General features: G+C 44.1%; 1 protein-coding gene across 1 annotated transcript in view; it reads right to left on the bottom strand.

Moving 5' to 3' along the window:
• Positions 1-325: 325 nt before the first annotated feature.
• LOC120057800 (parathyroid hormone 2 receptor-like) overlaps positions 326-24,985 on the bottom strand; it is a 137,030-nt gene continuing 112,370 nt past the window's right edge. The window contains exons 12-16 of the mRNA XM_039006266.1: positions 23,625-23,691; positions 13,540-13,634; positions 11,639-11,777; positions 958-999; positions 326-724 (exon numbers count right to left, since the gene is read on the bottom strand). Coding sequence (XP_038862194.1) covers positions 326-724; positions 958-999; positions 11,639-11,777; positions 13,540-13,634; positions 23,625-23,691 — 742 coding nt within the window. The remainder of the gene's footprint in view (positions 725-957; positions 1,000-11,638; positions 11,778-13,539; positions 13,635-23,624; positions 23,692-24,985) is intronic.

Raw genomic sequence — 24,985 nt, 5'->3', positions numbered from 1 at the left:
TGTAGCCTATAGATATAAATTGCACAAGAATTATACATTTATGGATTTTTCAAGGTATTGTTTTCTCTTTATCCACACTTCATCCGCCCTTCATCCACACAATAATTAAGGACCCTAAACCCGCCCGCCTTGCGGATATAACCGTGGGGACTGCGGGTTATGATTCAACCCGCACAGCACTATTACGTTTGTATCTCTATGAATGTACATGCGTTTCCAAGTCTAGGGCCAGGAGTCTTTGATCCCTATCCCAAAGGCCTGGTGTTTTTCCCAGCCAAGATATATATTATTCATATTCAGGAAATCCTACCTTCTCTCCCCTTGTCTACAGTGTCTCCTCATCATCATCTGCAGTCATGCTACTATTGAGTACATGCAGCGTCTCCTTCAGAGAGATGTCATCCACCTGCTTGGCACTGTCCTCCTCTGGTTCCTCAGGGATGGAGGGGTGGAGGCTGTCTGGGTCTGAGTTACTAATGACGTAGCCAGGCAGGGTGGCATGGGTGCTGAGTGTAGGAGGTCCGTTGCTCCGGTAGACCCGGCTGGAGAAGAGGGTGGTGGATCGGGTGGCAGAGCCAATCCCGGCCAGCTGGGACTGGCTGATGGTGCTGTTGTTGAGCACTGTGAGCACCGAGCCGTAGCGGTACCTGCCACACACCACCGGACCCTTCCAGTCAAACGCCAGGTTCCAACGAGTCCACGTCTTTTTGATCTCTGTCTGGACCTTTTGGGGAGATGAGGAGAGGGTGAGGGGGAGAAAGAGGGTGTAGGTGGGTGGTTGGGGAGGAAGATGGGAAGAAATAGAGAGGAAAAGGGTTTGGGGGAATCTTAGCCCTTGTTTCTCATATGTCGAAAGAGCAGAGATCTAAGGAGCCGCTCTAGGGATGTTCTCAACCTAGAGATGTCTTGTGTTGAAGTTACACAACTTATACAGAGTGTAAAATCATCCTCACTCACCTCTCCATTGCAGTAGCAGTAGATGATGGATACAAAGAACCCCTGGAAGAGACAGAGGAGTGTGAGGTGAGAACCAATGTCATAAAGAAGATCAGTTTATTTCTGGGTTGCAGGGGCTTTGCAATTCAATGTTCATATTGTAAATCAAGTGTATAGCATTTGGGCTGCAGGTAACCTAGCAGTTAAGATCGTTGGGCCAGTAACCGAAAGGTCACTGGTTTGAATCTGAGCAGAATAGGTGAAAAAAATCTGTTGGTGTGCCCTTGAACAAGGCACTTACAGTAACCCTAATTGCTCTGGATAAGAGCATCTGCTGTAAATCGCAAAGCCTTTGTCAATCTGGTGACATCTACAGAAAGTATTCACACTCCTTGACTTTTTCCACATTTTAAATGGATTCACCTTTTTACTGCAGTGGGCTAAATCAGGGTCACACAGAGTGATTCTTGGTAGTCTTAAACAAATCTACTTTGAAACAAAAGTATATACCACACACACATATTTATGGGCTTAATAAAAAAGTAAGATATAAAGTAAGATATAATTTTGAGTTTGCATCCCAATATATTAGACTTTATATACATCACAGAAGACTGAAATATAACAAAACCGTTTGTCTGATTTAAAAAATATATCTTTATTAATTATGAAATTATGAAAAATATTAATAACACTCCACCCATGAGGCCAAAGATGGCGCTTTTGATCATCGACTGCAGGAAAGAAGAAGATGTAGATTTTGTCCCAATAACCCATAATGTCAAAGTAGAATTATGCTATAAGACATTTTTACAAATTAATAAAAAATGAAAAGCTAAAATGTCTTGGGTCAATAAGTACTCAACCCGTTTGTTATTACAAACCTAAATAACTCCAGGAGTAGAAAATTGCTTAATAAGTCAGATAAGTTGCATGGACTACTGTAACTCTGTGTGCAATAATGGTATTTAACATGATTTTTTAATGACTACCCAACGCATACAATTATCTGTAAGGTCCCTCAGTCGAGCACTGACTTTCAAGCACAGATTCAATGACATAGTTTGAGGTTTTCTAATGCCTCGCGAAGGGCACCTACTGGGAGAATATAAAAAGCAGACATTGAATATCCCTTTGAGCATGGTGAAGTTATTAAATACACTTTGGTTGGTGTATCAATACACCCAGTCACTACAAAGACACATACAAATATTCCAAAACATGCATCCTGTTTGCAGGCACTAAAGTAATACTGCAAAAATAATGGCAAATAAATGTACATTTTTATCCTGAATAGAAAGCATTAAGAGTGGGGCAAATCCAACGCAGCACACACAGTGCCTTTGGAAAGTATTCAGACCCATTTACTTTTTCCAAAGTTTGTTACATTACAGCCTTATTGTAAAATGGATCTCAAAAATAATACATTCTCAGCAGTCTACACACAATACTCCATAATGACAAAGCGAAAACAGTTTTTTCAGAAAGTTTTGCAAATTTATAAATTTACAAAAACAGAAATACCTTATTTAAAAAACTATTCTGACCCTTTGCTATGAGACTCGAAATTGAGCTCAGGTGCAACCTGTTTCCACTGATCCTCCTTGAGATGTTTCTACAACTTGGAGTCCACCTGTGCTAAATGGTAAATTCAATTGATTGGACATGATTTGGAAAGGCACACACTAGTCTATACAAGGTTTCAAAATTAACAGTACATATCAGAGAAAAAAAACAAGCCTTGAGGTCGAAAGAATTGTCCGTAGAGTTCTGAGACAGGATTGTGTCGAGGCACAGACCTGGGGAAGGGTACCAAAACATTTCTGCAGCATTGACGGTCCCCAAGAACACAGTGGCCTCCATCATTCTTAAATGGAAGAAGTTTGGAACTACCAAGACTTTTCCTAGAGTTAGCCACCCGGTCAAACTGAGAAGGGCCTTGGTCAGTGAGGTGACCAAGAACCCAATGGTCACTCTGATAGAGCTCTAGAGTTCCCCTGTGGCGATGGGAGAACCTTCCAGACGGACAACCATCTCTGCAACACTCCACCAATCAGGCTTTAATGGGAGACTGGCCAGACGGAAGCCATGCCGCAGTAAAAGGCACTTGACAGCCCGCCAAAAGGCACCTAAAGACTCTCCGACAATGAGAAACAAGATTTTCTGGTCTGATGAAACCAAGATTGAACTCTTTGGCCTGAATGCCAAGCGTCATGTCTGGAGGAAACCTGGCACCATCCCTACGGTGAAGCATGGTGGTGGCAGCATCATGCTGTAGGGATGTTTTTCAGCGGCAGGAACTGGGAGCCTAGTCAGGATCGAGGGAAAGATGAACGGAGCAAAGTACAGAGAGATCCTAGATGAAAACCTGCTCAGGACCTCAGACTGGGGTGAAGGTTCACCTTCCAGCAGGACAACGACCCTAAGCACACAGCCAATGTAAAGTACAATATATTTACAAAAGTATGCGGACACCCCTTCAAATTAGTGGATTTGGCTATTTCAGCCACAACCGTCGCTGACAGGTGTATAAAATCGAGCACATAGCCATGCAATCTCCATAGACAAACATTGGCAGTAGAATGGCCTTCCTGAAGAGCTCAGTGACTTTCAACATGGCACCGTCATAGGATATCACCTTTCCAACAAGTAACATTTCTGCCATGCTGGAGCTGCCCAGGTCAACTGTAAGTGCTGTTTTTGAGAATGGAAAACGTCTGGGAGCAACAACGGCTCAGTCGCGAAATGTTAGGCCACACAAGCTCACAGAATGGGACCGCCGGGTGCTGAAGCACGTAGGGTGTAAAAATCGTCTATCCTCAGTAGCAACACTCACTACACTCACTACCGAGTTCCAAACTGTCTCTTGAAGCAACGTCAGCACAAGAACTGTTCGTCTGGAGCTTCATGAAATGTGTTTTAATGGCCGAGCAGCCGCACACAAGCCTAAGATCACCATGTGCAATGCCAAGCGTTGGCTAGAGTGGCGTAAAGCTCACTGCCATTGGACCTCCGTGCACAAAGCGAGGTCCATACAGAAAGTTTTGTTGAGATCGGTGTGGAGGAACTTGACTGGCATGCACAGAGCCCTGACCTCAACCCCATCGAACACCTTTGCGATGAATTGGAATGCCGAGTGTGAGCAAGGCCTAATCGCCTAACATCATTGCCCGACCTCACTAACGCTCTTGTGGCTGAATGGAAGCAAGTCCAGCAGCAATGTTCCAACATCTAGTGGAAAGCCTTCCCAGAAGTGTGGAGGCTGTTATGGCAGCATAGGGGGGATCAACTCCATATTAATCCCCATGATTTTGGAAAGACATGTTCGACAAGCAGGTGTCCACATACACATACACATACACATACACATACACATACACATACACATACACATACACATACACATACACATACACATACACAGTGGCCTCCATCATTCTTAAATGGAAGAAGTTTGGAACTACCAAGACTTTTCCTAGAGTTAGCCACCCGGTCAAACGGAGAAGGGCTTTGGTCAGTGAGGTGACCAAGAACCCAATGGTCTCTCTGATAGAGCTCTAGAGTTCCTCTGTGGCGATGGGAGAACCTTCCAGACGGACAACCATCTCTGCAACACTCCACCAATCAGGCTTTTATGGGAGACTGGACAGACGGAAGCCATGCCGCAGTAAAAGGCACTTGACAGCCCGCCAAAAGGCACCTAAAGACTCTCCGACAATGAGAAACAAGATTTTCTGGTCTGATGAAACCAAGATTGAACTCTTTGGCCTGAATGCCAAGCGTCATGTCTGGAGGAAACCTGGCACCATCCCTACGGTGAAGTATGGTGGTGGCAGCATCATGCTGTAGGGATGTTTTTCAGCGGCAGGAACTGGGAGCCTAGTCAGGATCGAGGGAAAGATGAACGGAGCAAAGTACAGAGAGATCCTAGATGAAAACCTGCTCAGGACCTCAGACTGGGGTGAAGGTTCACCTTCCAGCAGGACAACGACCCTAAGCACACAGCCAAGACAACGCAGGAGTGGCTTCGAGACAAGTCTGTGAATGTCCTTGAGTGGTCCAGCCAGAGCCTGGACTTGAACCCGATCGAGGACCTAAGCCCTAGGACCATGCCTCAGGACTACCTGGCATGATGACTCCTTGCTGTCCCCAGTCCACCTGGCCGTGCTGCTGCTCCAGTTTCAACTGTTCTGCCTGCGGCTATGGAACCCTTACCTGTTCACCGGACGTGCTACCTGTCCCAGACCTGCTGTTTTCAACTCTCTAGAGACAGCAGGAGCAAATCTATGGCAAGACTTGAAAATGGCTGTCTAGCAATGATGACAGAGCTTGACTAATTTTAAAAAGAACAAATACAATCAAAGATTGTACAATATTTAAGAGCTGTAATCCCTGCCAAAGGTGATTTTAACATGTTTTGACTCAGGCGGTTGAATACTTATCTAATCAAACTATACTAGTGTTTTATTTTTCATTAATCGATTTTCACATTACAGAGTATTTTGTGTAGATTGTTGCCAAAGAATGACAATGGAATCCATTTTAATCCCACTTTGTAACACAACAAAATGTGGAAAAGTCATGGGGAGAGAATACTTTCGAAAGGCACTGTATTCCAGGGGGGGAAAGTGCCCTTCTCCCCTTTATTCTCTCTCTATTCAACATAACACAGACTTCTGAAATGCCATAAGAATGCATGAGATGTTTTGATATGATTCATATGTTTATTTCAACCTACATTTCTCAAATCATTATTTATAAGAATCATTATTTATAAGAATCCCTCTGCTATATCTCACAGCCCATTATATCTGTCCTTCTCTCTTTCAAATCTCCCTCTTTTCTCCACTCTTGCTTTCTTTGTGTAAGCAGCAGCACCCTTTTGCTCTCTGTTAAGGTTGCAGATCTATTGCAGTGGTTGGCTTTGCTGCAGACAGAGCTGAGGCAGGCATGTGACTTGCCTAGTAAGGAGAGAACACTAAACTTGCAAAGAACACGGTGTAATTTACACTCCTTTATCTCATCACCCATTGAGCTGATAAATAGAGAAACGGAATGATGAGTAAAACTAAAATATTGTCACACTGTTAGTTCTCTGCTGCCAATGACTGGAACGAACTGCAAAAGAGACTCTTACCTCCCTCACTAGCTTTAAGCACCAGCTGTCAGAGCAGCTCATAGATCTCTGCACCTGTACATAGCTCATCTGTAAATTAGCCCATCCAATCTACCTCATCCCCATACTGTATTTATTTATTTATCTTGCTCCTTTGCACCCCAGTATCTCTACTTGCACATACATCTTCTGCACATTCTACCATTCCAGTGTTTAATTGCTATATTGTAATTACTCCGCCACCATGGCTATTTATTGCCTTACCTCTCTCTCGTACCTCATTTGCACATGCTGTATATATATTTATCTACTGTATTATTGATTGTATGTTTGTTTATTCCATGTGTAACTCTGTGTTGTTGTATGTGTCGAACTGCTTTGCTTTATCTTGGCCAGTTCGCAGGTCGCAGTCGCAAATGAGAACTTGTTCTTATATTTCCCTCACTAACTTTAAACATCAGCTATCTGAGCTGCTAACCGATCGCTGCAGCTGTACATAGTCCATCTGTAAATAACCCACCCAATCTACCTACCTCATCCCCATACTGTTTTTATTTACTTTCTGCTCTTTTGCACATCAGTATCTCTACTTGCACATCATCATCTGCTCATTTATCACTCCAGTGTTAATCTTCTAAATTGTAATTACTTCGCTACCATGGCCTATTTATTGCCTACCTCCTCACGCCATTTGCACACACTGTATACAGACTTTCTTTTTTTCTATTGTGTTATTGAATGTATGCTTGTTTATTCCATGTGTAACTCTGTTGTTTGTGTCGCACTGCTTTGCTTTATCTTGGCCAGGTCGCAGTTGTAAATGAGAACTTGTTCTCAACTAGCTTACCTGGTTAAATAAAGGTGAAATTAAAATTAAAATTAAAACTAGCCTACCTGGTTAAATAAAGGTGAAATAAAATAAATTATTCTCTCCAAATTGTATGGCCTGGCTGGGTACATAAACCACAGGATCATACTCAAACGTACAATATTAAATGGGCGGCAGGTAGCTTAGCGGTTAAGAGTGTTGGGCCAGTCCCTGGTTCAAATCCCGAGCCGACTAGGTGAGAAATCTGTCATTGTGCCTTTGAGCAAGGCACGTAACCCTAATTTCTCATGTAAGTCACTCTGGATGAGGGTGTCTGCTAAATGACTGTTTTAATGTACGAAGGTTTCCACACTTCATATTGTGCTGTATGAAGAATAATGCCTCAGGGTAATACAGCTATGATGTATGTAGAAACCGGAATAATATAAATACCCTTTGCTAACTGGAGACAAGGGAAGGGAAAGATATTACAAAACACATCACAAACAAACGTGGAAACAAAAAACAATGGGTGGAAAGCTCTTATCTTCTGGGCAATTCCATAGAAAGACAACGAGACAAATAAGACAGTTCTGCATTGTGCGAGGAAAGCCACGCTTTGTAGTAAAATAAAGTGTTGTTCCTTTTGCCTGAAGAACTACTATTAAAGATATAACAAAGAGGCTAAGATGCAATGAGCAGCTTATGAGGATTAACCAGAGATTTCTAATAATGCAGCTTCCAAGCTGTCAGACGTATCATTGCTCGTTAAAACAACAGTTTGGTGTCTCTATAATGAGCCACTTAAATCATTCAATTCAAAAGCATAAAAGTATGTTTTGAAGCTGAAATATTTTATTAGTAGAATGAGATGAAAACGCTTGGTGGTGAGCCACTACTGAGGGGTCATACACACTATTACACTGTATGGCACAGCTGTGATAAACTGACTGAAAACAGAAGGCTCTCATGTCTGACAGAGTAAAGCTGATCCGAGTGAATTTACCAAGAAGGCATTGAATGTTTCTGAGTGGCCTAGTTACAGGTTTGACTTAAATTGGCTTAAATCTATGGCAAGACTTGAAAATGGCTGTCTAGCAATGATCAACAAGTAACTTGACAGAGCTTGAATATTTTTTCAAAGAATAATGGGCAAATATTGTACAATCCAGGTTTATAAAGTTCTTAGAGACTTACCCAGAAAGATTCCGAGCTGTAATGCCTGCCAAAGGTGATTTTAATAACCTCTAGGGGATGGGGTGTCCCTGTACTGGGATGGTTGAGCTAACGTGCACTAATGTGATTAGCATGACAGTTGTAAGTAACAGCAAACTTTCCAGGACATAGACATGTCTTATATGGGCAGAAAGCTTAAATTATTGTTAATCTAACTGCACTGTCCAACAAACAGTAGCTATTACAGTGAAACAATACCATGCTATTGTTTGAGGAGAGTGCACAGCTATGTACTTGAAAATGTATCAATTGGGCACATTTGGGCAGACTTGATTCAACATTTTGAACAGTAATACAATGGTTCATTGGATCAGTCTAAAACTTTGCACATACACTGCTGCCATCTAGTGGCCACAATCTAAATTGCTTCTAGACTCCTAAGTGATATAATGGCCTTTCCCTTGCATTTCAAAGATGATCGAACCAAAAAGAAAATAAAAAATGCATGTTTTTTTTCTTTCTATTACCTTTATCAGATCTAATGAGTTATATTCTCCAACATGAATTTCACATTTCCACAAACTTCAATGTGCTTCCTTTCAAATGGTATCAAGAATATGCATATCCTGAGTCCTGAGCTACAAGCAGTTAGATTTGGGTATATCATTTTAGGCCAAAATTGAGGGTCCGATCCTTCCACCAATCAGGCCTTTATGGTAGAGTGGCCAGGCGGAAGCCAATCCTCAGTAAAAGGCACATGAAAGCCTGCTTGGAGTTAGACAAAAGGCACCTAAAGACTCTCTGACAATGAGAAACAAGATTTTATGGCCCGCTTTTTCAGCAGCAGGAACTGGGAGACTAGTCAGAATCGAGGGAAAGATGAACGTAGCAAAGTAGAGAGAGAACCTAGATGAAAACCTGCTCCAGAGCGCTCAGAACCTCAGACTGGGGTGAAGGTTCACCTTCCAACAGGACATTACCCTAAGCACACAGCCAAGACACCGGAGAAGTGGCTTCGGAACAAGTCTCTGAATGCCCTTGAGTGGTCCAGCCAAAGCCTGGACTTGAACCCGATCAAACATCTCTGGAGAGACTTGAAAATAGTTGTGCAGCGATGCTCCCCATCCAACCTGACAGAGCTTGAGAGGATCTGCAGAGAAGAATGGGAGAAACTCTCCAAATAAAGATGTGCCAAGCTTATAGCATCATACCCAAGAAGACGTGATGCTCTGATTGCTGCCAAAGGTGCCTCAACAAAGTACTGAGTAAAGGGTCTGAATACTTATGTAAATGTGATATTTCTGTTTTTAATTTCTAAAAACCTGTTTTTGCTTTGTCATTAGGTGGTATTGTGTGTAGATTGATGAGAAGAAAAACTGATTTAATACATTTTACGATATGACTGTAACGTAACAAAATGTCGAAAAAGTCAAGGGGTCTGAATACTTTCCGAAGGCACTGTAACTGAGTACCACTCTTCATACTTTCAATCATGGTGGTGGCTGCATCATGTTATAGGTATGCTTGTCATTGGGACTAGAGTTTTTTAGGATAAAAAGAAAAGGAGCTAAGCACAGGAAAAGTCCTAGAGGAAAACCTGATTCAGTTTGCTTTCCAACAGACATTGGGAGACACATCCTCCTTTCAGCAGGACAATAACCTAAACCGCCAGGCCAAATATACACTTGAGTTACTTACCAAGACGGCATTGAATGTTCCTGAGTGGCCTAGTTACAGTTTTGACTTAAATCGGCTTGAAAATCTATGGCAAGACCAGAAAATGGCTGTCTAGCAATGATCAACAAGTAACTTGACAGAACTTGAAGAATTTAAAAAGAAGCAAATGGGCAAATATTGTACAATCCAGGTTTACAACGTTCTTAGAGACTTACCCAGAAAGATTAAGAGTTGTAATCACTGCGAAAGGCGATTTTAACATGTTTTAACTCAGGCGGTTGAGTACTTATCTAATCAAACTATATTAGTGTTTTATTAATCAATTTTCACATTAGAGTATTTTGTGTAGATTGTTGCCAAAAAAGTACAATTAAATCCATTTAATCCCACTTTGTAACACAACAAAATATGGAAAAGTCATGGGGTGTGAATACTTTCGAAAGGCACTGTATTCCAGGGGGGGAAAGTGCCCTTCTCCCCTTAATACTCCCTCTATTCAACATAACACAGACTTCTGAAATGCCATAAGAATGCATGAGATGTTTTGATATGATTCATATGTCTATTCATATGCCATATGACAGACAGAGTGAAGCTGATCCGAGTGAACCTGATCTGTCACTAGCAATTGGTCCGGAGAAGGACCTTCCCTGTCTTTATTGGCCTCAGCTAGACTCGGCTAGACAGGCAGATGAAGATAAAGTAGCAGGAGGGAAGGAAATCTCCCCACCTGCCTGAGGATCAGGCTCTCAACTGTAGTAGACCCTGTCAAACCGCACCAGTCTGAGTGACTTCAACGGAGCGAATGATGCGTAGCAAAGTAGCTTTCACTGGTTCAGGTCAAACTCCTGTTCCAACTTATTTTCATGGGATACAACTTTAAAGCTTTCTTTAAAAATTGGATCCTACTTTATTTAATTGGATACTGTTATATCAGCTTTCGTAGCTACATGTACATTCAACCTTGAGGACCGGTTCTATTGTAGCTATTCAAAAGGAATTATTTCGTACAGAATGTGATTATAGGTGCCAAAAGAGGGTGGGACCCATATGTTATTGACACCACATTTTGGCCATTCTCATCCAGAGTGACTAACAGTTCATAATTGCATAATTGTTCATACTTTTGTGTATTGGTCCCCTGTGGGAATAGAACCCATAACCCTAGCGTTGCAAGCGCCATATTCTACCCAACCGAGCCACACAGGACTTATCATATGATTCAGAGCCCATTATTAGCATTACTGTAAGTGTTGCTACTAGAGTGCACTAACGCAACCTCTATCTTATCAGTCCTAGTAGATTGGCCTTTCTTTAGGGAGAGGAATGCATGACTAGAATAGAGTAAGAGTAATCTTTCACTATCACCTCAGTAGGAGTATCTCTAGTAGAAACACATTTTCCTCGTTTTCCCCCAGGTACTGCATAATTTCTCATACAGGTCTAGACAGTGAGGGCCAGGGAGAGCCAAGGACAAAGATGATAATATAAAAAGTACAGTAGCAATCAGTTGTATTGATCCTCTCCCAATGCTTCTGGCAGAGTTTTGAATCGATTAAGTGTCACCGACCTGTGGTGATAGATAAAAGTAGGGTTGAAGAAGCTAAATCATAATTTCATTGCCTGATTATTTGTGATGAATGTTGGTGGGACTTGGCCACAAACAGCCTCACTTCCCTCAGGTGAGAAATTATGTTTACAAAGTTCAAGGAGTGTTGAAAAGTAAAGTTCTCCCTGAAGTTATTGAAGTTTCCCTGAAGTTGAAAAAAATGTCTTCAACAATATAAGTGTAATACACAAAAAACAAAGTAAAAGTATGCAAGCTTGATAAACCTGAGGGTTGTGTAGCAAATACATGTTTTGCCTCATATCATACATGGCAAGTAACAAATGTAACAAATGACTAATTTTCAAAAGATAGTTACCTGGAAGGAGTTGAAGAAGAGCTCGAAGTACATTCTGACCTCCCAGCTGAGGCCCTGGAAGGTGTGAGGCATCCCCACAAACACAATGTAGTGGACCCCAAACACCAGCACCAGCACTAGGGTGGATTTAGCCAGCTTCCTGTGGGTACAGACAAAAACAGAGGTTTGGAGGGGATCAGTTTGAGCAAGACAAGACGAGATGTAGAATTGCTGAATCTTTATCTCATAATAGGTCATTATTTGGGATGGAAGGTGATCAACTCCAATGCAGTTGTTTTTCTCACAAAAACCAAGGCTGAACATCACCATTCTTTACATCACAGTGGATTCAGTCATGACATCGACACTCACCAACAACTCCCTGTTTAATAATGAACAGTGTTTCAAGTTTCACAGATGGCCATTAGTCATTTCACATTTGCTGCCTTCTGATCTCCTCTCCAGAGGGGTCTCTGGTGGTTCTTCCCCTCAGATCTGATCTGCATTAGTTATCTATCCAACCAATCTCCTGATCCATCAGTGAAAATGCCAATAAGCAACAAAATCTACCGGTAATTATAAAGCATTTTTAAATGGCATGTAGGCCGACGTTCCGAACGGAGAATGATGTAAATGGGGTGTAAATGGCACATTTAGTTCAGTGCCTCGTATCAACCGCCATCATCAGTCATGCTACAGTTCAGTGAACACATGACTGACTCCCACAGCAGGGTTGACAGTCTCCAGCAGAGTGATGTTATCTGCGTGTGTGTGTGTTGTGCCTGTGCATGTGTGTAAACGTGCGTGTGTGTGCCTGTGCGCTCCTGTGTGTGTGTACGTCGGCGTCAATGCCTGTGTGTGTGTGTGCAAACATGAGATATCCCTGGCATCATGTCAGCTGTTAACCGGCCACCTGGTGCCCAGCACTGCACTGTGGTACGCTGCTCAGCAGGGGAGGAGAGGCAGAACCAATTGATCACTGACTATTATTTAGCCTAGCAGTGACGTGGGGTTTGGCCCAACTGCGACCCTGGTGGAAACACTCTGGATCAGTCCCAAATGCCATCCTCTTCCCATTATAGTTCACTACTTTTGACCAGAGCCTTATGGGCCCTTGGCCACAAGTGGTTGACTATATAGGGAATACTACAGTGCCATTTGAGATGCACCCTCTGAATGAACCCCTGAATAACTGTTACCTCCCCAACACACAGCCCTATCATTACAGCGGCTTTCAACATCCACTGTGGATGTTGTTTTTTACCATCATGGGTAATAACTACAAGGCTGATGAGTACATTTTCTAAATGTAAGGATATAGTTAGTACTGAGTATAGGAATTCAACGTCCAAATATTATATGGATAAATATGGATAAAATCATAAGGCTTTGGGCCAGGGGCAGACTTTCTCAAAGCATAATGTTCAATTAAGCTTAATTGGTTTTGGTCAAATACACACTGGTACTATAAGTTCCCTGAGGCCTGAACAGAACATGAATTGTAAACTAGAGGCAAGACATTTTACACCCTAGACAAAATGTACACCTATCAAGTTATTTTCAAAAGGGAACATGAAAGGAAGAACAAAGGGTCAAATCAAATACAAAACAAAATGCAGAGCAGTGTGAATAGCATATTTAATCTCAAATGTGCAATTCTACAGCCTAAAACACATTGTGCATTTAGAAATAATTCAAGGTAGAATGCCTTCTCTACAGTTGACTTTCATTGTGAAATTCAATTTCACATTTGAATCCATAGAGATTCAAATAACTAGTAGGTCCTTACAGACATCTTACAGAAATATTTGCACTAACTGTAAATCGCTCTGGATAAGAGTGTCTGCTAAATGACTGCTAAATGAAAATGGAAATGGAAATGGAAATCTTTGCCAATGTCACTGTGACATTGATCTACCCACCTGTACTGTTTTCTTGTGTCGTATCTCCCTGCATTGGTCTCCCTGATCTTTGTCGCCAGCACTCGCACAATGTTCACAAAAAGGATAAAGTTGAGCTGAAAAGACAATTGGAAAAAGTTCTAATTAGCCGAGCCAGAGATACTAGACACTTCATTGCAGAGAGTACAACTCCTCTGCTTGAAACTAATTGCCTCACTTCTTTAATCTCGTCTCAATTCCCTGCATTCTTGAGCTCTATCTGAAAAGCCTATTTTCTTAGCACTTAATATCTCTTCATAATCCCATTATAGAGAAAATGGGTTTAACAGTCAGGAGGCAGTTGTTAGATTATAGACCATACAGTGGCTGCACTGAAAACACAGGTTCTATCTACAATGTTAATGTACAGTGCAGTACCTTCGGAAAGTATTCAGTCCCCTTGACTTTTTCACGTTACAACCTTATTATAAAATGTATTAAATCGTTTGTTTTTTTCCTCATCATTGCGCACACAATACCCCATAATGATAAAGTAAAAAACAGGTTTTTAGAAATGTTTGCAAATGTATGAAAAAAATTAACTGGAAATATCACATTTACATAAGTATTTAAGACTCTTTACTCAGTACTTTGTTGAAGCACCTTTGGAAGCAATCAGAACATCACGTCTTCTTGGGTATGATGCTATAAGCTTGGCACACCTGTATTTGGGGAGTGTCTCCCATTCAGCATCGCTGCACAGCTATTTTCAAGTCTCTCCAGAGATTTTCAATCGGGTTCAAGTCCAGGCTCTGGTTGGGCCACTCAAGGACATTCAGAAACTTGTACCGAAGCCACTCCTGCGTTGTCTTGGCTGTGTGCTTAGGGTCGTTGTCAAGTTGGAAGGTGTACGTTCGCCCCAGTCTGAGGTCTTGAGCGCTCTGGAGCAGGTTTTCACCAACGATCTCTCTGTACTTTGCTCCGCTAATATTTTCCTCGATCTTGACTAGTCTCCCAGTCCCTGCCGCTGAAAAACATCCTCACAGCATGATGCTGCCACCACCATGCTTCAACGTAGGGATGGTGCCAGGTTTCTTCCATTACATTTACATTTTTTTTTTTACATTTAAGTCATTTAGCAGACGCTCTTATCCAGAGCGACTTACAAATTGGAAAGTTCATACATATTCATCCTGGTCCCCCCGTGGGGAATGAACCCACAACCCTGGCGTTGCAAGCGCCATGCTCTACCAACTGAGCCACACGGGACCATCTTCCAGATGTGATGCTTGGCATTCAGGCCAAAGGAGTTCAATTTTGGTTTCATTACACCAGAGAATCTTGCCTCTCATGGTCTGAGAGTCTTTAGGTGCCTTTTGGCAAACTCCAAGCGGGCTGTCATGTGCCTTTTACTGAGGAGTGGCTTCCGTCTGGCCACTCTCCCATAAAGGCCAGATTGGTGGAGTGTTGCAGAGATGGTTGTCCTTCTGGAAGGTTCTCACATCTCCACAGAGGAACTCTGGAGCTCTGGCAGAGTGACCATTGGGTTCTTGGTCACCTCCATGACCAAGGCTCTTCTCCCCCGATTGCTCAGTTTGGCCGGGCGGCCAGCTCTAGGAAGAGTCTTGGTGGTTCCAAACTTCTTCCATTTAGGGAATAATGGAGGCCACTGTGTTCTTGGGGACCTTCAATGCTGCAGACATTCTTTGGTGTCCTTCCCCAGATCTGTGCCTCGACACAATCCTGTCTCTGAGCTCTACGGATAATTCCTTCAACCTCATGGCATGGTTTTTGCTCTGACATGCACTGTCAACTGTGGGACCTTATATAGACCGGTGTGTGCCATTCCAAATCATGTCCAATCAATTGAATTTACCACAAGTGGACTACAATAAAGTTGTAGAAACATCTCAAGGATGATCAATGGAAACAGGATGCACCTGAGCTCACTTCAAGTCTCATAGCCAAAGGTCTGGATACTTATGTAAATAAGGTATTTCTGTTTAGTTTTTTGTATACATTTGCAAAAATGTCTAAAAAACAGTTTTTTGTTTTGTCATTATAGGGTACTGTGTGTAGATTGATGATGAATTAAAAAAAAAAAAAAAAAAATTGTAGAACAAGGCTGAAACGTAACAAAATATGGAAAAAGTCAAGAGGTCTGAATAAACTTCCGAAGGCACTGTATATCATTACATAAAGCAATTCAGCACAAGTACGAGTGTGAGTTATAGAACTCCAAATCTAATATAAGGGAGACTATAGGCTTTGTAATGGGCTTCAAGGAGTGTTCCGAGTGTTGAGGCAGCATTCAATTCCAAACTCAGAAATATACCTGACTCATAAACAGAATCAGGTCATTGTTCCATTTATGATGAATGATCGTTTCTCTCTGAGGAAAACCTCTCAGTGACTGGTGAGAACAGCATTAAGAAAATTATTACTTTGGACATGTGTGGCAATCAGTTGAATCCCTTTGCCACAATAGAATGAAATAATTGGAAAATGCAAATTGTCGTTTATGTATTTAGGCATTTCGTTCTGAGAGGGCTTTTGGATTGGGGTTCCTAATGAAACTGAACATCCATTAAACACCATTCTATCACTTTGCATGAGAAAACTCATGGCAATATGAATACAAAATACATTCAACAGTAGTCTTATTTTAGAGTGATTGGTTATTGTGCCATCCATTGCAGTGGGAACAGACTGCAATGGATGGAATTTTAATTTGATCATCTCAACCATCTTGGTGAGACTGTTGGGCTTAATTTGTTTCACCATTCATGTAGCGTGTATATGTGACTAATGACATCTGATTAAAAAACTCTATGATAAGCTATATGATCGGCCTTTGACAGCCCTGTCACGGTTCATGAATCCACTGCCTCCTTCTCTCTCTCTCTTTCTCTTTCTCTTTTTTTCTCTCTCTCTCTCTCTCTCTCTCTCTCTCTCTCCCGTGTTTGTGTGGGCGTGGTTCCCAATCTCGGCCTGATTGTCTGCGCCAGCTGGAATCACTTATCTTCCCTTTATATGTTCTGTAACCAGTGTTTCTTGTTGTCAGATCATTGTTACTTCCCTGAGGTTGTGTCGTGTGTCTGGGCTCTTTCTCTCGGCGCCCTTGTGTGGATTATCTTCTGGGCTCCTTCCTACCCATCCGGACACATTCCCCTGGATTTCTCAGCACGCTATCATCGGTATATGCGCCCTAGTCCCTGGGTCGGATTCCGTCTGAGTACAGTCTGTCTGTCCTGTTGCTGCTGTAAACTGTATTTCATTAAACCATCGTTGCTTGCATCTTGCATCCGCCTCTGTGTTGTCACAGAATGATCTGACCCCACCATGGATGCAGCGAGTTCAACGAGTCTGACCGAATTCATTTCCCGCAGTATCACGAGAATGGATCAACAAGAGGAGAACATCTCCAGCACAGGTCGGGCAGTACAAGCCCTTGCGACGCAGGTATCCCAGCTGACCCAACAATTACAACATCTGAGGGGTCTCGCTGCGCCACCTACACCGGCAGTTCAACCCGCCCCGCCAGAGCCGGATTCCCAGCTAGAGCCACGGCTACCGACACCAGAGGGTTATTCAGGTGATCCTGACTATTGCAGAGCTTTTCTTACGAGATGTTCCATGCATTTCTCGTTGCAGCCACGGACCTTCAACCGTGAACAGTCTAAGGTAGCATTCGTACTCACACTGCTATCAGGCAAAGCGGCTCTTTGGGGAACGGCGGTGTGGGCGAACCAGGACCCATGCTGCACCTCTTTCCAGACACTCTCCGAGGAGATGAGAAGGGTCTTCGATCGGGCCGTGGCGGGTAGGGAGGCGGCCAGACTACTCGCTGACCTTCGCCAAGGAGACCGTTCAGTATCGGAATACTCCATCCAATTCCGCACTCTGGCCGCAGAGTGTCAGTGGAACGAGGAGGCGCAGTGGGACATGTTCCTGCATGGGCTGGAGGACCGGATCCAGAAGGAGATCTATGTTCTGGACCTTCCCAGGAGTTTAAATGGACTAGTGGAACTAGCCTTGAGGGTCGACGCTCGTCTGAGTCGTATTGGCCGCCGAGCATGCCCTAACAGACCGTATAACGACACGGAGGGCTGGCATGCCAGCGGCGGGAACACGGCCAGTTCAGCCTCCGCTCACGAACCCATGCAGCTGGGGAGAGCTCGCCTCTCCCGGGAAGAGAGGGAGAGGCGGAGATCCCAAGGACTCTGTCTCTACTGTGGTAGAGCGGGCCACTTTATCCACTCCTGCCCGGTAAAAGATCAGGCCCGGTAGTAAGTATGAGGCTACTATCGGGTGGTGTCACCACAGAGAAGACCTCATCTACTCTCCTCCCGGTAAGACTAAGATGGGCCACCCACACGCACGACACCCAAGCCTTACTGGACTCAGGAGCAGAGGGTAATTTTATGGACTTCAAGCTCGCTCACAAACTCCAGATTCCTATCACCTCACTCACGCACAAGATATCCGTCAACGCTCTCAATGGTCAAGAACTCCCCAACATTTCTCACACCACTGAACTTATCACACTCATCACTTCTGGCAATCACACTGAGACACTATCATTTCTACTCATGGACTCACCCCTTGCACCATTAGTTCTCGGCCACCCTTGGCTCACCCAACACAACCCCAGAGTTGACTGGGGTCATAACTCTATATCCATGTGGAGTAACAAGTGTCTTGAGTCCTGTTTAGTGTCTGCTTGTTCATCTGTGTCTGATTCTGTGTTTCTAGAGGAGGCAGTGGATTTGTCTAACGTGCCCGTTGAATACCTCGACCTGAAGGAGGTGTTCAGTAAGTCCCGTGCTGCTTCTCTTCCTCCGCATCGTCCCTATGACTGTGCAATAGAATTATTGCCAGGTGAGTCTCCGCCTAAAGGCAAGTTATATTCACTCTCTGTTCCTGAGAGGGAGGCTATGGAGAGATACATCTCTGATTCTCTGGCCTCTGGATTCATTCGTCCTTCCTCTTCTCCAGCGGGGGCGGGGTTCTTCTTTGTGGGGAAGAAGGACGGATCTCTGCGTCCTTGCATTGATTACCGTGGGTTGAATAACATCACAGTGAAGAATACCTATCCCTTACCGTTGATGTCCTCAGCCTTTGAAAGGTTACAGGGAGCATCCGTGTTCACTAAGTTGGATTTACGTAATGCATATCATTTGGTTCGCATAAGGAGGGGGGATGAATGGAAGACCGCGTTTAACACCCCCAGAGGGCACTTCGAATATTTGGTCATGCCTTTTGGGCTATCCAACTCCCCAGCGGTTTTCCAGGCACTCGTCAATGACGTGCTGAGAGATATGATTGATCAGTTCATATATGTTTACCTGGATGACATACTGATTTTTTCTTCTTCTCTCCAGGAACACGTTCAGCACGTCAGACGAGTGCTTCAGAGGTTGTTGGAGAATGGACTTTTTGTCAAGGCGGAGAAATGCATTTTTCATGCACAATCCGTTCCATTCCTAGGTTACATCGTCTCGACTGAAGGTATTCACATGGATCCTGACAAGGTTAAGGCTGTGGTGGATTGGCCAAGCCCAGATTCCCGTAAGGCCCTACAGAGGTTTCTGGGATTCGCCAATTTCTACCGGCGTTTCGTTCGCAACTTTAGCCAGATAGTCGCTTCTCTTACCGCCTTAACCTCCCCCAGAGTGACGTTCAGGTGGTCCGATACAGCCGAGGCTGCATTCGCCAAACTCAAGAGCCGCTTTGTTTCGGCCCCCATCCTCATAGCTCCCGATCCCTCGCGTCAGTTCGTGGTGGAGGTGGACGCTTCAGAGGTGGGGGTAGGTGCGGTACTTTCCCAACGTTCCTCTTCTGACGACAAGATGCACCCTTGCGCGTTCCTGTCCCATCGGTTATCACCTGCGGAACGCAACTACGACATTGGCAACAGAGAGTTGTTGGCAGTGAAGTTAGCACTGGAGGAGTGGCGCCATTGGTTAGAGGGTTCGGGGGTACCTTTTATAGTTTGGACCGATCACAAGAATTTGGAATATATCAGAACCGCCAAGCGACTCAACTCCAGGCAGGCGCGGTGGGCACTCTTTTTCGGACGTTTTGACTTCTCTCTCTCGTATCGCCCGGGTTCCAAGAATGTCAAACCCGATTCCCTTTCTCGCATTTTTGACCATTCCGAACGCCCATCCACTCCCGAGTGCATCCTACCCGGGACCCTAGTGGTCTCCACACTCACATGGGAGGTTGAATCGAGGGTCAAAACGGCCTTAGAAGGGGTAAAGCCTCCGCCCGGTTGCCCGCCTAATCGGTTGTTTGTGCCGGAGGGGTGTCGGTCCGATGTTATTCGGTGGGGGCATTGCTCCAACGTAGCGTGTCATCCAGGAGTCAGCCGCACTAGCTTTTTGGTTAAGCAACGCTTTTGGTGGCCACTGATGGCTCGTGACATTCACAGTTTTGTCTTGGCTTGCTCGGTTTGTGCCACTGGGAAGACTTCTAATCGACCTCCAGATGGGTTACTCCAACCGCTGTCGGTCCCTTCGAGACCCTGGTCCCACATCGCGCTAGATTTTGTTACCGCCCTCCCGCCCTCCCAGGGCAAGACGGTTGTTTTGACCGTGGTGGACCGGTTCTCGAAGGCGGCTCATTTTATTCCCTTGCCTAAATTACCATCTGCCAAGGAGACAGCGGTAACTGTCGTGGATCACGTCTTTCGCTTACATGGCCTGCCGATGGACGTAGTTTCTGACAGGGGGCCCCAATTTGTGTCCAAGTTTTGGCAAGAGTTTTGTAGGTTACTGGGAGCGAGTGTCAGTCTGTCTTCAGGGTTTCATCCCCAGAGCAACGGTCAAACGGAGAGGGCCAACCAAGATTTGGAGAGAGTGTTGCGATGTTTGGTTTCTAAGAATCCCTCTTCCTGGAGTCAACAACTCTCTATGGTTGAGTACGCTCACAATTCGTTGCCAGTGGCAGCCACGGGTCTCTCTCCGTTTGAGTGTAGTTTAGGTTACCAGCCACCTATCTTTCCCAGTACGGAGTCCGAGGTCACTGTTCCCTCCGCTCACGCTTTCATCCAGAGGTGCCGTCACACATGGAGCAGAGCCCGTGAGACTCTTCTCCGGGTGGGGGCGCGCACCAAGGCTAAGGCCGATCGCCGCCGGTCGAAGCCTCCGGTATATGTCGTTGGCCAAGGAGTGTGGCTTTCTACTAAGAACATTCCACTCCGATCCGTTTCGAACAAGCTTGCCCCCAAATTTATCGGGCCGTTCAAAGTCACCAGGATCATTAGTCCGGTGGCGGTCCGGCTCAAGCTTCCTCCGGCGTATAGGAGAATTCATCCTACCTTTCATGTGTCTAAAATAAAACCTGTGTTTCAGGCACGCATTAACCCGCCGGTCCCGGTTCCCCCGCCGCCACGACTTGTTGATGGGGAACCCACCTTTTCTGTCAATCGTATTTTGGACTCTAGAAGGAGGGGACGCGGAATCCAGTACCTGGTGGACTGGGAGGGTTACGGTCCGGAGGAGAGAAGTTGGGTACCTGCTAGGGACATTCTGGATCACTCCCTTATCGATGATTTCAATCGACAGGTAAATTCGCCTGGGAACGCCAAGAGGCGTTCCTAGGGGGGGGGGTATTGTCACGGTTCATGAATCCACTGCCTCCTTCTCTCTCTCTCTTTCTCTTTCTCTTTTTTTTTTTCTCTCTCTCTCTCTCTCTCTCTCTCCCGTGTTTGTGTGGGCGTGGTTCCCAATCTCGGCCTGATTGTCTGCGCCAGCTGGAATCACTTATCTTCCCTTTATATGTTCTGTAACCAGTGTTTCTTGTTGTCAGATCATTGTTACTTCCCTGAGGTTGTGTCGTGTGTCTGGGCTCTTTCTCTCGGCGCCCTTGTGTGGATTATCTTCTGGGCTCCTTCCTACCCATCCGGACACATTCCCCTGGATTTCTCAGCACGCTATCATCGGTATATGCGCCCTAGTCCCTGGGTCGGATTCCGTCTGAGTACAGTCTGTCTGTCCTGTTGCTGCTGTAAACTGTATTTCATTAAACCATCGTTGCTTGCATCTTGCATCCGCCTCTGTGTTGTCACAAGCCCATTCTCACCATATGAGTGAGAATGTTTTCCAAATCCCATACTGGAGAGCTAGCCAGCCGTGAACTAACACACTTTCATTCAAATATTCAACTTCTCTAACTATTTAACTAAAAAGTATTCTCCCTGGACCATAATTAAATGACGAGTAGCAGGGCTGGATGGAAAGCCTTCAGACCCAGATCCAGTATATTCTCAGAACAGATATAATCTTTTCAGACAACTAATCTCAACCTCAGTTCATTCCTTCCAGCCAGATTCTTTGATTACGTCCCAAATGGCACCCTATTTATTTTATAGTGCACTACTTTTGACCAGGTAAAAAGGGAACAGGGTGCCATTTGGGATTTAACCTTGATCTCTTATTCATTCCACCTTACTTATAGATTCAGATCACCCTCCTCAGATCCCAATCACTTAATACTCCTTCATTTCAAATCAGTGTAATTGTATACATTCCCTCCAGTCTCAGACCCAAAGGGAACAGAGACTGAGACCAAAGCTGCTTACCGGCAGGGAGGATGGGAGAATAACTGATTAAAACAGCTGGCCACGAGGCAAAATTAATTTGAATGTAAGATTTAACAACGCACCTGCTTTAGAATACATAGTCTGGCAGATCGAGTAAGTGAAACGTGAACAGAAACAACATCAGGATTTAAATTATGTACAGTATGTTATTAATCCTACATCAGGCATTGTGAACTCCCATCGCAAAGGATTACACTTCAAAGTCAGTCAGACAGTCAGTGGAGTGGAAGCTGCAACTGGCAAATTGGCTCTTATGATAAGATACTGTAAGTGTGCCTCCAAAGGAGTTACTATTGCTCACATCGCAGTCTGCATAAAAATGATTTCCCAGAGCTAACACAGAGATGGCGGGGCAATGGGGGGCAGAGTTGAATGTTTAAACTCCATCAAAATCAATCATATTTTGCCAGAGTGCAATTTTCTTCCAGTTAAAGATTCTCAAAATTCTCTAGCTGGCTTCATTCATGCGAGAGACCCCCATAGACAGTGTAAGAAGCAGACATCATCACACTGTGTCTGTTTCTTCAGCTTCTGAAACAACTTAGCTTGGTGATGGGTCTCAGCAGGCAGGTCTGTGTGTCTAATCTTTAAAGCTCCCGATAACCCACACACTGACAAAAAAGTAGGTCGTCTGAACTAAATAAACTGAAGCTGTAAACATACTGTATATACTTCATTGGTTGTCTATATTTTCTCCCAAGGATTTGTGTGCACTGTGGTCGTAATTATAAAGTAAGAACAACTCTATACCAAAGGTTTGAACCAATCAGTGAATCAAATTACACAACAAGTCTTACGAAACATCATAATCATTATGTGTATATTATATACTCATGCCTACGATAGACCTAAAGCCCCATTATATTCTGGGAATTCGAATGATCTCTCGCTATCCTCCTATCTCCATTTCCTGCCTCTCTGGCCTCTGTCCTGTAGTGTTCGCAATTGTAACATCATGGTCACCAAGGTCATGAGACTTCTGAACTCATGTTGTCCCTGTCTGACATTCATTAGATGCTGCTCAGCTCCTTGTATGGATCTACATATTAGTGACAATGTTGTTGTTATTTTTCTGGGACTGATATTGATTAGACATTCGATTCCAACTGTCAGGGAAAGGAGATGTATTTTTATAGTTCATTGTGGGTGTTAACTGCTGAATAATTGGTGGGATCGTCAGATAAGCACATGCACACACGTATGCATGCACAAACGTACGCCCACACATACCCACACGTAAACAGACGCACGCATGCACACGGTCTCACCTACGCATGCGCGCACTCACACGCGCACACGAGAGAGAAAGAGCAATTATCATGTGAACTGAGTTTGCCTTTCCTGCTCTCATATCAGTCTGTGTCCCTGCCACAGGGGTGTTCAGCTGTGTGTTATGAAACAGAGAGAAAAGTTAGGGGGAATAGTTGATCTATTTTCCTGAGGAAGCGTGTCATCCTTAAGCTGCACCAACCCTGAGACGGAGATTGCAGGCAAAAAGCAAAGCATTTCTCTGACTTACTCCGATGGCTGTCAGAATGGGAACCTGGTATATCCACTTAATGTTCCCAGCACTTAACTCCCAGCACCTAGAAAATAGGAGAGTAAAATAGATGGTTAAAAAAGTCAAACAATGAGGATAAAGTTAGAGGGAGTGAAGGAATAAATATGGGGTGATCAAAACAAAGAAACGAAAAGAGAAGTGGAGGGATAGAGAGAGCGAAAGAGGTGAAGAGAGAGAGAGATGCAGTGAGCTGGAGAAAGAGGAGAACTGCACTTAACATTCCTGTGGTAGGATAATGAACTCCATTAAGAGACTCCTCCATATTCATTACAGTGACAGACAGGGCAGTTAAAGAGAGCTTCATTGAGTTCCATCAGGGCCAATGCAAAGGCTATGGCTGCCTACCCATTCAATGTGAGAATGTGTTTAGCTTATTCTGTCAAAAAGGTTTGTTTACCCGCTATTTGAGCACACTTAATCCGGTTAGGGGTGTTTACTTCATGAATCGCAGAACGACAAGCTCTGAAAATAAAACACCCATCCAAAGTGAAGTCATGCTGAGAACCAAGGGAGATTCTAGGTAGACATTCTGCTAACATGATTTGGAAGGTTTTTGGTCACACATTAGATAGGAAGCTGTTTGAAAAAGTCTGCAAAAGTCTTATTTTCACTCCAAAAATGTGCCACATTTAGGTATGATAGCTAGCCATAATTGGAATTTGTAGGCGATTTGAGGTATTCAACCTTGCAGTTGTGTTTTTTCTGCACTAAACAGCAGTGTGTCTCAAATGGACAGAGTTGACACTTGATTTAAAACTAGGCAGTCCCATTTCAAACTGACAGTGAAGCTGGCTGCAAGTAATCCATGACAGAAAAATCCTTAAAGATGGAATCCGCAGTAGGGGGAAACAGCGCCACTGGCCGCCCCAACACATACAATGATGTTCGAGGGGGTTAACAGCGTTTGTTGTTTGCAGTAACTTCTTTGTTGTTGTAATATTGCAAACAGATGTCGCTGTTCCACCATTAAGGATTCTATCTTTAATGTATTGTTAACTATGATGCTACATCTGAAAAGTTGTGTATTAAGTACATCATCTATAAACAAACCAAGAACACAGAAATTAAAATGATCCATTTACACAGCCGTGTTCAAAAGCTGGCTCTTTTTCAAAATGATTGCCTTTTCTACAAAAGCTTACTCTCTTTAAGGCAGCTTGAGAGAGAGAGAGAGAGAGAGAGAGAGAGAGGGGGGGGGGGGGGGGGAGAGAGAGAGAGCTGATAGCCCAGGGTGTCATTTAGGCTTAAATAAATATAAAGCAAGCACTTTCAGATTTCCTCAGCCAATATTTGCGGCAGGCCGCTAATTCCCCGCTCCG

The sequence above is a fragment of the Salvelinus namaycush genome, chromosome 13 (genome assembly GCF_016432855.1).
Source record: "Salvelinus namaycush isolate Seneca chromosome 13, SaNama_1.0, whole genome shotgun sequence".
Lineage (NCBI taxonomy): Eukaryota > Metazoa > Chordata > Actinopteri > Salmoniformes > Salmonidae > Salvelinus > Salvelinus namaycush.
Note: the sequence above shows the minus strand (reverse complement) of the source record. Positions and strands in the feature narration are given on the sequence as shown.